Source organism: Apis dorsata, unplaced genomic scaffold, assembly GCF_000469605.1.
Source record: "Apis dorsata unplaced genomic scaffold, Apis dorsata 1.3 scaffold_19, whole genome shotgun sequence".
Lineage (NCBI taxonomy): Eukaryota > Metazoa > Arthropoda > Insecta > Hymenoptera > Apidae > Apis > Apis dorsata.
In genome coordinates this window covers 295,032-307,504 of record NW_006263321.1, presented here as the reverse complement: position 1 = coordinate 307,504, position 12,473 = coordinate 295,032, and the positions used below count along the sequence as shown (strand labels likewise).

Sequence of the window (12,473 nt, the reverse complement as noted above, 5' to 3'; positions counted from 1 at the left end):
TTGAACAATTATATATATTTATATATATATACAAACTATACATTTTGTATAAATTGATATAATAATAATTTGATAATTAATAAATAATATGTATAAGATGCATATATAAAACTATGATATGTATTTATAAACAATTATTTTTAAAATGAAATAAATAAAGATATAATATGTAAAAAAATGAATAATGATTTATTTTTGAATATAAAAATATAGATTTTATATAAAAAGTTATAAAATTTTTTTAATATTCTATAATTTAGAATTTAATTTAAAAAAATTATTAAAAATGATATGTTTTAGATATTTAGCAACTCAAGCTATTGTAAAAAACATAGCAGAAGAAAAAACAGAAAAAAATACAGCTATAAAATATCAATCTTTTGTGAGAAATATTTTTATTAGTCAATTAGAGAGTAGTCAAATATTTCCATTTCCAGAAGTATTAACTGAAGAACAAAATGATACATTAAGATTATTAATTGATCCTATGGAAAAATTTTTTGAGGTAATAAAATTATAATAAGAAGAAAATGAATGAAAAATCTTTTTTTTTTAAATTTATAATTGCAATTTATTATTAATTGATTTAAATTTTTGTTTAAAGAAAGTAAATGATCCAATGAAAAATGATGATAATGCATCAATAGATGAGAAAACTTTACGATCAATGTGGGAACTTGGAATATTTTGTCTTCAAGTTCCTCAGGAATATGGTGGATTAGGATTAAATAATACTCAATATAGCAGATGTGTTGAAATATGTGGATATAATGATTTAGGTATTGGTATCACTTTAGGTGCACATCAAAGTATAGGATTCAAGGTATATATTTATTTATACATAGAATATTTTACATGGATATAATTCAATTTAATTTATACAGGCAATACTTTTATATGGTACACCAGAACAAAAAAAAAAATATCTTCCAAGAGTTTGCAATGGTGATTATGCAGCATTTTGTCTCACAGAACCAAGTAGTGGTTCAGATGCTGGTTCAATTCGTTCTCGTGCAATAAAATCTGCAGATGGTTCACATTATATTTTAAATGGCAATAAAATTTGGATATCAAATGGTGGTTTAGCAGAAATAATGACAGTTTTTGCTCAAGTTCCTGTACAAGATTTAAAAACTGGTAAAATTAAAGATAAAGTTACAGCATTTATTGTTGAAAGATCTTTTGGTGGTGTAATAAGTGGACCACCAGAAAAAAAAATGGGTATTAAATGTAGTAATACAACAGAAGTACATTTTGAAAATGTTAAAATACCAGCAGAAAATATTATAAAGGGCGAAGGACAAGGTTTTTCGGTATCAATTTATTTACATAAAAAATTATAAAAAATTTAAAAGGATATTCAATATATTTTGTATTTTATTAGGTTGCAATGAATGTTTTAAATAATGGTCGATTTGGTATGGCTGCTGCTCTTTCTGGAACTATGCGTTATTGTATTAAAAAAGCAATTGAACATGCAACACAACGAGTACAATTTGGACATACAATAGATTATTATGGAAGTATTCAAGAAAAATTAGGTCGTATGGCAATGTTACAATATATAACTGAAAGCCTTGCATATTCAATTGCGGGTAACATGGATAATGGAAGTCAAGATTATTATTTAGAAGCTGCAATTTCTAAAGTAAGATTAATTTAAAAAGATAAAGTTGATATCATTATTTTAAAATAATTGTTCTAGTGTTTTGCATCAGAAGCTGCATGGTGGGTTTGTGATGAAACTATGCAAATATTAGGTGGAATGGCATATATGAAAGATACAGGTCTCGAACGAGTTATGCGAGATTTACGTATTTTTAGAATTTTTGAAGGAACTAATGATATTCTTCGTATTTTTGTTGTACTTTCTGGACTTCAACATGCAGGAATTCATTTGCAACAATTAATGTCAGCAATTAAGATTCCTACTATCAATTTAGGATTAATATTTGAAGAATTAAGCAAAAGAGCAATGCGCACAATTGGATTTTCATCAACACGTAATCTTATTCAATTAGTTCATCCCAGATTACACAGTAGTGCTACATTATGTGCTAAGGTTTATATAATCGTTTATAATAATCGATATTAATAATTAATTATTAATTTATAAATAATCATTTATAGAGTATAGAAGCTTTTGGTCAAACTATAGAAGGTGCTATTATTAAATATGGACCAAGAAATATTGTGGAGCAACAATTTATTCTTAACAGACTAGCTCAAGCAGCATTTGATATATATACTATGGCTATTATATTAAGCAGGGCATCTACATCTGCAAATAAAAATCTTCCAAATATGGAACATGAACTTCTTATGGCAGAAACTTGGTGCAATGAAGTAAATATACTTAAAATTAATTTCAATTTATTTTTATTTTTAATAAATATTATTTTATTATAGGCAACTAATCGTGTGAATAATAATTTAAAATTTGATAAAAAATTGAATATATTTAATAACTTAAGTAAAATTTCAAAGAATATGTGCGATGTTGGTGGATGTGTTCAATTAAATCCATTAGGCTTTTAATAATAAAATCAATAACTAATCAATAAACATAGAATTGTAAATTATTTACTTAAAACAATAATAATTAATATTACAATAATTTTGAATATATATGAACTTTAAATGCATAAAATATTCCAATATGAATTAAGATGTAATATTAAAATTTAATAGTTTTGTAACAAAATTAAAATTTTTTATATGAAATAGATATTATAAATAAACTTATATAAAAAATATACACATGAAAGTAGATACTGTTTATTTTTCATTGAATCTCACAAAATAGTGAATTGAATGCTTAAGAAATAAAATAACGTATAATAGTTTTTTATATAATAAATTAAATGTAAGTATAGAATTTTCTTTTATCATACATTTCAAAATGTTTGATAATATTACTCTATATATAAAAAAAAATACTATGGTATTTTAATTTATAATTAATATTAATCTTCGATTATCTTCATTTAATTGTAATATAAATGCATAATTTAACAATATCACAACATTACACAAAGGTAAGAATATATTTTTTGACAATTTTTTTATCTGTCTATAATATGGAAGCACATAGAATATAGCCATTGTATGATTTAACTTTTACAGCATCCATATAAGACATTAATAACATTAAGTGAAGTGAAATGAAGTACATGCAAAAACAAAATTGCATATCTCATTATTATGAGAAATATACTTAAGTTTGAGAATCAAACTATCAATTTTTTTTTTATAGTGTATAAAAAAAAGAAAAAGTTATTATTGATTATATAACAATAATTTTGATCATATTGAAATATAAAAATTAAAAATAAAATAATATATTATGCCTGTTATTTTTTTTTAAATATGTAAAATTTTATAGATAAATAATATGATTTGATAATAAATATGTTGTTAAGATTTTGTAACTATACATTGGCAGTGTTTTTCTCCAATTTATGATAATTAATGATTAATTTGAGTCTCAAACTTTAAGTTGTTAAAGTATTTAACACATATAATAAATATTATTCAAATGTAAATAAGATGGCATGAAAGTATTATGATGAGGTATGATTTTATTATTAAATGTTAAAACATGAAATTGGAAAGAATTTATCATTGTGGACAGATATAACTGTAATTCATAACTTTTCAGAAAAATAGAATATTAGATTATTTCTTGATATTTGTGTTACTCCAGGTATGTAATTTTATTTTTAAAAACATATGAATTCCATAACATGAATTCATAATCTGTAATATATTTGTGTGTTTCTCCTATGTACTATACCTTATGGTCTAATAAGCCTTTATAAGAATATCAGTAATTATATTATATCATGAATAAAAAAGAAGAATAATTAAAATTAAATAAGAATCAATGTATTAAAATATAGAAACAAAGAACGATTTCACGATTAATTATTAATATAACAATTTTTTAATATCATGTTTATTTCATAAATTTTCTTCTTTAGTATTAATTTTGATTTTCATATCAAATTGAAATTTTTTTATAATAAAATATTGTTCATATTTTATTAAATTATATTTAATATTATTCTCAATAATTTCATGAATTAACTTGAATTCATTAGAAAATTGATTCAAATATTATATAATTGATGTATTAATCTTTCATTTTTTAATGATAATGTTATTTTTTTTACATTTTTATAATTTGCCTATTTATTATATTTTTACGAAAATAATAAAATAATAATAATGGAAATGCAATTTTCTCCATTTTTTTAATAATCTAAATGATTGTTTTGTAAATGTATAGCAATTGTATTTTAATTAAATCTTAAATTTATATAAATGAACATTTATAAAATATATTTTAAAAATGAACATTTTAAAAATAAATTTTTAAAATATATATTATTTTTTTTCATGTTTAGTGAAATCACTCTTTCGTTGTATCTATTATCTTCATAAGAAACTGCATATGTAGAACTAATCAATAATTTATAATATTATTTAAAGTTACGATTTAGTAGGAAATTTATAAATGTAATATATAAAAGCTTCCAAGTACAAAGTAGTAAATAATATAGGAAAACAAAATTGTTAATGCTGAAATTAGTTTTAATTAGAAAGTTAATTTTACAGAAAATATAAAATAGAATTTTAAGAAATTAAAGAAATATTACACAATTGAAACTTTGTATTTTTTAATGTTAGATTATATTTAGTTGCTCAAAAAATATGAAAGAAAATATGAAAGAAAATTTAAAATTTCAATAATACTATTTTAATATCATAGTCACAATATTTATAAACTAAAGATTATTATTACCAAATAAAATTAATTAAAATTAATTTTTATATAATTTTAATGTAAGTCATCATGTAATTCTATAAATTATTTCTTCACAATTTTAAGGAAATATGAAGTATATATATATAACAGAAAAAACTATATTATCATAAAGCAAACATTACATTATAATAATCTATACTATAAATTTATGATTAAAACTTATTCATTTTAATAATAAACAATGATTTTGTATCATTAGTTACCACATATGTACTTATAAGCTTAAAGATTTTTAATGACACAGTATCACTACCTGGAGTAACTTATAAGAGTTAGAAAAGCTAACCCTGTGCTATAGACAAATTTTTAAATGTTTGTCCATTCCAAGCAACTGAGATACAATAATGTTGCAATAATTGAACTAAAAGTTCTCGCTCATCCAACATTTCTATATGTTCGATTCGACTACGATCATCTTGAGGCAGTGAATCATAGACTTCTACCATTGTCCATGCATTAGAGCCTTCCCAACTGTTTATTATAAAGCTGAAACATATAATTATATTTATTTATATAACTTTTATAATAAATTCTTATAAATTCTTCTAAAAAATAAACATAAAAAGAGATAGATATACCGTCTTTGTTGAGTTTCCAAAGATTCACAATCTTCTACACCTGCTAACAAACATCCACGACTACGTAAATTAGACAACATAACTTGACCAAATTTATCTTTCATGTTCACTTGTTCATAATTAACAAAAATACTATTTGGAAATTTTCCAGCAAGCCATTTTAACAATGCAGAAGCTGCACTAGTGTCTATATACACTAAAACACATTCTGCAAGGAACATGGTTGGAAGATTAAAATTAACTTCTGCTTGTGTTAATTTATTAATAAGTTCAGATATGTGCCGCAGATCTATTCCCACCAAATGATAATTGGCAGCATGTAGATCTGTTGTTGAAAACCTAATTTCTCCATCTGCAAAATAAATTTTAATTAATAAAAATTTATGCATAAAGATAGAAAAATTATAGAATTAATTAGAATTTAATATTATAATTATGTACCTTCTGTATTTAACATATCTATCAATTGTTTATGTTTTTTGATGTGATAACATTTTCTAGCAGTAATGCTAGGAAAATCAAGTTCTATAAAATTTGCTGGACTCTTTCCTGTTTCCTTAAGTCTCCAATAAAGTGTATCAAATCCAGCACCCAAGTTTATAATTTGTCCTTCTTCACCAGATAGCTATATTTATCACAAATTTTTTATTTGTACATTTTAGATAAATAAATTTATCTATATATTTATTTTTATTTAAATATAAAATTAAAATAATAAATATAAAATTTATTCTATATTTTAATGTATTTTTTCTTTTTATATAAATTAGCAATTATAAAAATTTATAAATAATAATATGAAAATATATATACATTATGCTTCAGTTTTATTTGATCATTATATTTGAAACATAAATAATTAAAACAATTTTTTTCATCTTTTGTTAAAAAAATTTTAAAAATCATTTAAAAAATATAGTGTACTTTCAATTGTTTGTTATTTCTATACAAAATATCCAATGTGTATATAAGATTGACCTATTTTATTGTTTCATGATAAAAGGAGGACTTCGGAAATTAGGACAGGACCTCGGCCAGGTCAAGGTTTCCGGCATTGCATGTCCTTTGCTACTCAAATCAGCTGTATCCCGGATTGTTTCTATCATGTTCTAGGTTATGCCAATTTTGAAGATACAAAAACGAAATCTAAAGGAAAAAAAACTAATACATACCTTAAGGAATTTGTCAACGAACACCTCAATTCCTTTTACTCTCGCATAGTAACCGCGATTGATTTCAGGTGCTTTTCGACCAGTTTGTTTTACGAAAAAGTTGATAAATGGATCGGACCAGTAACTAAGTTGCACAGCATATCTTTTACACTCACTTGCATCATCATTAGTGGCCTGTATGGCCTCATCATCAGCCATATCTTTGATCATTACACCAATTTCGGTTCACTTCAGTTATGATAAATCATTATTCGAAGTTTTCTTAATGTAGAAACCGTTACTTGTCACTCATAGAAAACTGTACAAGCGACCATACTGCTTAAGACTATATGGAGACTGCCGTAGACTCGCATCGCATCTACTTGCGGCGCAAGCTTGCGCCTGCTGTGCGGGTTATCTGACAATAGGGATATATTCCCTAACCAATATTTTAATACGTAATAAATTTTATGTGTATAAAATTAATATATTTTAATATAGATTATTGTTATTTGTAATTTATTTTAACTTACAACTTTCATTAACTATATTATATATGATATATATGATTATATATTATATATATGATAATAATTATATTTATTATTATTAATTAAATTAATCATATTAAATTGATCAATAAAATTATTTTATAATAAAAGATTTTTAAAAATGAGTTCGAAGTATTTTTGGAAAATTGAAAAAAAAAATAAAAAATAAAATTAATATAATTATAATTGATATTGAATAAATTAGATTTGTAAATTAATCAAAAAAATACATTTTTTTTTAAACATTTCTATATAATAATGCATTAAACAAAAAAATATGTAATTTCATTATTTATTTATCATAAAATTAGATATAATAAAAAATAATTTATTATAAATAAATTTTCTGTTTTATATTGTATATTGATATGATTATATGATATTATATATTGATATTACATATGATACGATATAATATTGATATTAATATACTTAAATTTAATTATTAAATTTAATTATTAAATTTTGCTTACAAATTAAAATGGATTATTTTTAAATGATAATAAATAAAATTATATATCTTTTGATCTTAATAAATGTATTTAAACACAAATATCTGACAATTTTTTAAATTAAAAATTTATGTGATGATAAAATGATTGCATATTATATATGTTATGTGTATATGTATAAATATAGGTACAAATTGATACATATAAAATGTATAAATATATAATTATTTTTTATAACATTTTTTGATCAATTGTTCTGTAAAGATATTTTTGTGCATTTTTATTAAAATAATGTATATTTTAATTAAGTTAATCAATCACAGCTACTCATACATATGTTATTAAATAAGTTGAAGCTAATATATGAGTAAAAAATTAGTTAAGACACATTAAAATAATATATTCATTATAATAATTATACAAAAAATTATTCTTTCAATTGTATTTCATTTCAATATATGCAAACAAATAGATAGGGATGTAATATAAAAAAGTTTTATTTAGTACTGACATATAATTAAAAAAAGAACACATGTAATGTAATAAAATATATATAAATTATGAAACAAAATATTATATTAAAATATAATATTATCTAACAAAATTTCAAAATTCAAACAAATATCAAATCTGTAGGTGATACTGTTTAACATATTAAAAGTATAAAAAATTAGAAAAGACTAGTGAGTATCACCTTTTATTCTTTTTATAGTTTCTAGAATTTTTAAACTTTTATGTAAAATATTTAAATAATTATTGTCAGTTTTTATGATTTAATTACTATTCTATATCTGATTTTTTAATAACCAATTTTGAAGCTATAGTTTTCACTTTTCTTTTAGGTGGAACTGGAACTAAATCAGAAGTACTAGATGTTGGAATTTCAGAAGTAGTAGTATCAGTAAAAATTTGTTGTGACGATTTTATACCTTTTTTAACAACTTTTAAAGTCTTTTTTTGTTTATTAAAAGAACTGCTATCTACTGTATTATCATCTAGTCCTTCTTCTGATTTTAATTTTTTCTTTGTAATCTTTTTTACTATCTTTTTTGTTACTTTTTTTTTAGTATCACCATCATTTGCTTCTACAAGTTCCCCTGATTTTTCTGTAGATTTTTTTATTATCTTTTTTATTAATTTTTTTTGACTTATTGAATCACATTGTGCAGTTTCTTTAATACTTGTTGAAGATGAAGAATTTAATTCTTTTATTCTTAAAGGTCTAACTGGAGATTTGTTTAATATTTTATTTGTTTCATATTCTGATCCTACTTCATTTAATTTTATTGTTTCTTTTATACAATATTCACTTTTTCTTTGTTGTTCTGTTTGTTTTTGCATTAATTTTTCTGGTATTTCAAAACTATTTGAAGATAATGTAGGTTCAATTTCTACAAATTGAGGTTGAATTTGTTCTACTATCAATGAGATTTGTGAAGTTTCTTTTGGTTTTATTGACAATTTATTTAATTTATTGATAGCATCAATACTTTTTATATTTGTGATATTATCTAAATTTAATTTCTCTTTATTTTCTATTGAAAGTTTTGAATCATTAATATGCATTTTATTTTCTGTTTCTGTTAAATGAACTGATGTCATTGTAGAAGAAAGATCTTCTTGCGATATTATTTGAGAATCTAACACAGATTCTGCAACTTGAATTGGAACAGGGCTAACTGTTAAAATTTCAGATGAAGTTAATAATTCTTTTGCATATTTTTCATCTTTAATATCTAGTTGATTCATTTGATGAATATCTATAGTAATTTTAAAATCTTTATTCTGTAATTTGTTTTCTAGTTCTTTTGTTGAAATTATTATTTTCTGTTCTCCAATTGTACAAGATTGATTTAAATCAGATGATACTATAGGTATACTAATCTGTTGTGAAATTTTATTTAATAATTCAATTGTATTATGTTTTGTTATTTCTTCATGAGATGTTTGTAGAGAAAGATTTGCAGGAGAATCTATAAATGTATCATTTTGTGATTCTCTCGAACTATCATCTTCATTCTTTTGATCTTCCAATAATTTAGGTACATTTGTGGTAGGAACATTATTAACTAGAGATTGTTCTTCAGTATGACTGCTTGTTTGAGCTAAATAAAGAAAAAAAATTATATTATATTTATATGTATATAACAATTTACAGAAATGCAATTTAATATATTTCTTGCTTACATTTAAATTTTATATCTTAACAAGATATTTAATAAAAATGAATTCTATATTAATATAAAAATGATCTGCAATATTAGAAATATGATATTATAATATGATGAATTTATAAATAATATTTTATCTGTTTAGTTATTTTTTTAATACATATGATATGAAAAATAATTTTAATTTTAATTCTACAAAAGATAATGATTATGAATGAAATTGTTATAGCAAAAGTGCTCTTATAAAATACTGTTTAATATACCAGATATTTTAAATTAATTTAAAGCATATGGAATATAAAATTAGTATTTTTACTGCATTATACAAGCTTAAAAATGCAATGATAAAAAAAATAATAATAGAAATATCATGCATATAGTAATTGTTATTTTAATTTTTGCTGCAATATTAAATATAGCAAGCGTAAGGTATTTTTGTGATTAATATAAATAAATCACATATATACAATATAAAATCACAAAACATTTTTTATAAATTATTCTAAAGAATTTAAAAAAATTTATCAAAGAATAATTTCAGAAAAAAATTATATTTATAAAATTTTATGTTTTACATTTCTTTAACTTATAAATTAAAGAAATTAAAATCATATATAATATTAGAATATTATAAAAAATATGATTTATTATAAAATGATATAATTTTTATGATGCAAGTTTTAACATATAAATGTGCTTGTTTAGTTATATATCACAAACTCTTTTAATTTATTTAAAATTTGCGAATTTATGATGATGCGAGTTCTCAAAATATTTACCCCATTAAAGCAAAATGACATTATAAGATGTAGCAATGCTATGGCGCCAGGATCTGTTAGTTGCTGTCCTCCGTTCCTGTTTCAAACACTTAAACTTGATAAACTGTATAAAAAACATATTGTTTCATTTGTTTAAATTATGTCAAAATTTTGCATATATTATTAAATATAATTTGATTGTGTTCAAATTAAATTCCTATAAAAATCTTCATGAGTGTAAATGCCACATGCTGTATTAACAGGGAATAGGGAGGAAATAAAATCGCAAAGCATCTTTATAAAAACAGTTAATTAATGGCTTTGCATTACGAGCACTTTAATTTTTAATTTTATATGTATACAATTTACATTATCAAAAAATTTTATTACATGAAACCAATATTTTGAATTCTTCTTGCTTTTATATAATAATTATAATTATTATAGAATAAAAATTTATTAACTTTAAAAATTGTTTTTTTTTATTATTTTTAATTAAATAATTTCTGCATAAAGTATTTATAAGAAATAATATAATATAAAAATAATACATACCGGTTCTTTTATCCACTTCATCTGTAGATTTAATAAATTGAGTAGTTTCAGCAGATTTAATAAATTCATCAGTTTCATCAATTGTAGTTTTAACAGACTTTCGTATTTCCTAAATCATATATTATAAATATATTTCTGAATAAATTTTATTTTCCAATTTTATTTTGATTTATTACATATTATTCAATTAATTACTTTAGGAGGAGATGGTAATCGTAGAGGTGCAAGAGCAAGAGTTTCACAAATTTTTTTCCAAATGTTATCAAAACTATCTCGACCCATATAATCTATTTGACCTTGTTCCCAACTTTGTTTTCGCATATGTTCTTCTAATGCAATTTGTTCAGAGCTTCTCGGTTCACCTAATGTCATTTGAGCCAAGGCACCAGCAAGACCAGCCTATAGAATCAAAAAAAATTGTTCTATTTAAACATTTGCAATATAATAAAATTAAGAATATAAAATATAAGAATATAGATTAGAATTATTAATATACATTCATATATACATTCATAAAAAATTACCTTACATGATCGTCATATTTAATAATGAGACTCTATATAATGCATATACCACAAACATGAAACAACACACAAATTTAATAACACAATAATAAAAATAGATCATATAAAATCAAAATTATAAAGTTATTTTTAACAATTATTATTTTCTAAAATACTTTCTTTTCTCTATTATAATATAGAATATGGAATAATATAGAAGAAACTAAACTTGTACTAATAATATTAGTATTGTAAAAATATATAATAAAAAAAATTTAGGCAACTATATTAAAGCTGCAAGTAATGTCCCAAAAACTACTAAATATACAAGCAATATATTTAAAATTACAATGCAAGTACTAAAGCAATACAATAAATGATTTTTAAAAAATATAAATAAAATTTTTTAAAAAACAATAAAAAACAAATTTTAATTTTAAATTAAAAAAAAAATATATGGGAATAATTACTTACATTTGAATTATTTAGATCATCCATTATATGTGGATCAGATTGCGTTGCTACATTGTGGAAATCTATACAAGGTTTGGAATCAGGATGAGGACTAGAAGATATTAATGTGTATGTTTGTTTGTCTGTAACGTTCATATTTTCATTTTGTTCAATATTTTGTTTAATTAAAATATTATTCTGATAAGTTATATTATTTAGCATAATATAATGTTGATCATGAATAATATTGACATCTAAAGAATCATAAGTTTGATTTTTTTGTTCATGATGTTGAAAATGTTGTTTATTATTTATATTATCGAGTATTTGATAGTAATGATCATCATGATGATCACTATAAAGTTTATGTGGATGTTTTATTTCTTCTGACAATGATTTATTATTATTATTAGAAGAATGTTGATAAGTATGTTCATAATTAATATCTTGTTGTTTTGTTTCTTTTGATA

The 12,473-nt window shown here is 21.7% G+C and overlaps 3 protein-coding genes across 6 annotated transcripts in view; 1 reads left to right on the top strand and 2 right to left on the bottom strand.

The window, feature by feature from the left end:
* The first annotated feature begins 286 nt into the window (after positions 1-286).
* Positions 287-3,857, top strand: LOC102672182 (very long-chain specific acyl-CoA dehydrogenase, mitochondrial). The gene is made up of 7 exons (XM_006607786.2): positions 287-505; positions 605-823; positions 885-1,313; positions 1,385-1,648; positions 1,706-2,062; positions 2,131-2,346; positions 2,410-3,857. Exons 1-7 carry the CDS (start codon positions 287-289, stop codon positions 2,536-2,538), a joined length of 1,833 nt encoding a protein of 610 aa, XP_006607849.2. The 3' UTR covers positions 2,539-3,857.
* A 1,119-nt stretch (positions 3,858-4,976) lies between these two features.
* On the bottom strand, positions 4,977-6,962 carry LOC102672323 (leucine carboxyl methyltransferase 1). The gene is made up of 4 exons (XM_006607787.2): positions 6,582-6,962; positions 5,851-6,034; positions 5,410-5,761; positions 4,977-5,317 (listed from the first exon to the last, which is right to left on the bottom strand). Exons 1-4 carry the CDS (start codon positions 6,789-6,791, stop codon positions 5,113-5,115), a joined length of 951 nt encoding a protein of 316 aa, XP_006607850.1. The 5' UTR covers positions 6,792-6,962; the 3' UTR covers positions 4,977-5,112.
* Positions 6,963-7,027: 65 nt separating this feature from the next.
* LOC102672468 (glycogenin-1) overlaps positions 7,028-12,473 on the bottom strand; it is a 15,622-nt gene continuing 10,176 nt past the window's right edge. The window contains exons 6-9 of one of the 4 annotated variants that reach the window (XM_031509779.1): positions 11,243-11,446; positions 11,048-11,156; positions 9,209-9,668; positions 7,028-7,079 (exon numbers count right to left, since the gene is read on the bottom strand). In XM_031509779.1, the coding sequence (XP_031365639.1) occupies positions 7,043-7,079; positions 9,209-9,668; positions 11,048-11,156; positions 11,243-11,446 (810 nt within the window). In that variant the 3' untranslated portion in view covers positions 7,028-7,042. Of the gene's footprint in view, positions 7,080-8,337; positions 9,669-10,513; positions 10,617-11,047; positions 11,157-11,242; positions 11,447-12,473 lie in introns of those variants that run through there. The other 3 variants (XR_420606.2, XR_420607.2, XM_006607788.2) reach the window with 3 other exon arrangements.

What these genes read in the sequence shown, in the direction of transcription:
- LOC102672182 (XM_006607786.2), top strand. Translation starts at nt 287, where the DNA reads ATGATATGTTTTAGATATTTAGCAACTCAAGCTATTGTAAAAAACATA. An exon ending in TAGAAGCTGCAATTTCTAAA is followed by an intron (nt 1,649 to 1,705) that starts GTAAGATTAATT and finishes TAATTGTTCTAG; the next exon opens with TGTTTTGCATCAGAAGCTGC. An exon ending in CAGAAACTTGGTGCAATGAA is followed by an intron (nt 2,347 to 2,409) that starts GTAAATATACTT and finishes ATTTTATTATAG; the next exon opens with GCAACTAATCGTGTGAATAA.
- LOC102672323 (XM_006607787.2), bottom strand. Translation starts at nt 6,791, where the DNA reads ATGATCAAAGATATGGCTGATGATGAGGCCATACAGGCCACTAATGAT. An exon ending in AGATATGTTAAATACAGAAG is followed by an intron (nt 5,762 to 5,850) that starts GTACATAATTAT and finishes TTTATTTTGCAG; the next exon opens with ATGGAGAAATTAGGTTTTCA. An exon ending in TTGGAAACTCAACAAAGACG is followed by an intron (nt 5,318 to 5,409) that starts GTATATCTATCT and finishes TATATGTTTCAG; the next exon opens with CTTTATAATAAACAGTTGGG.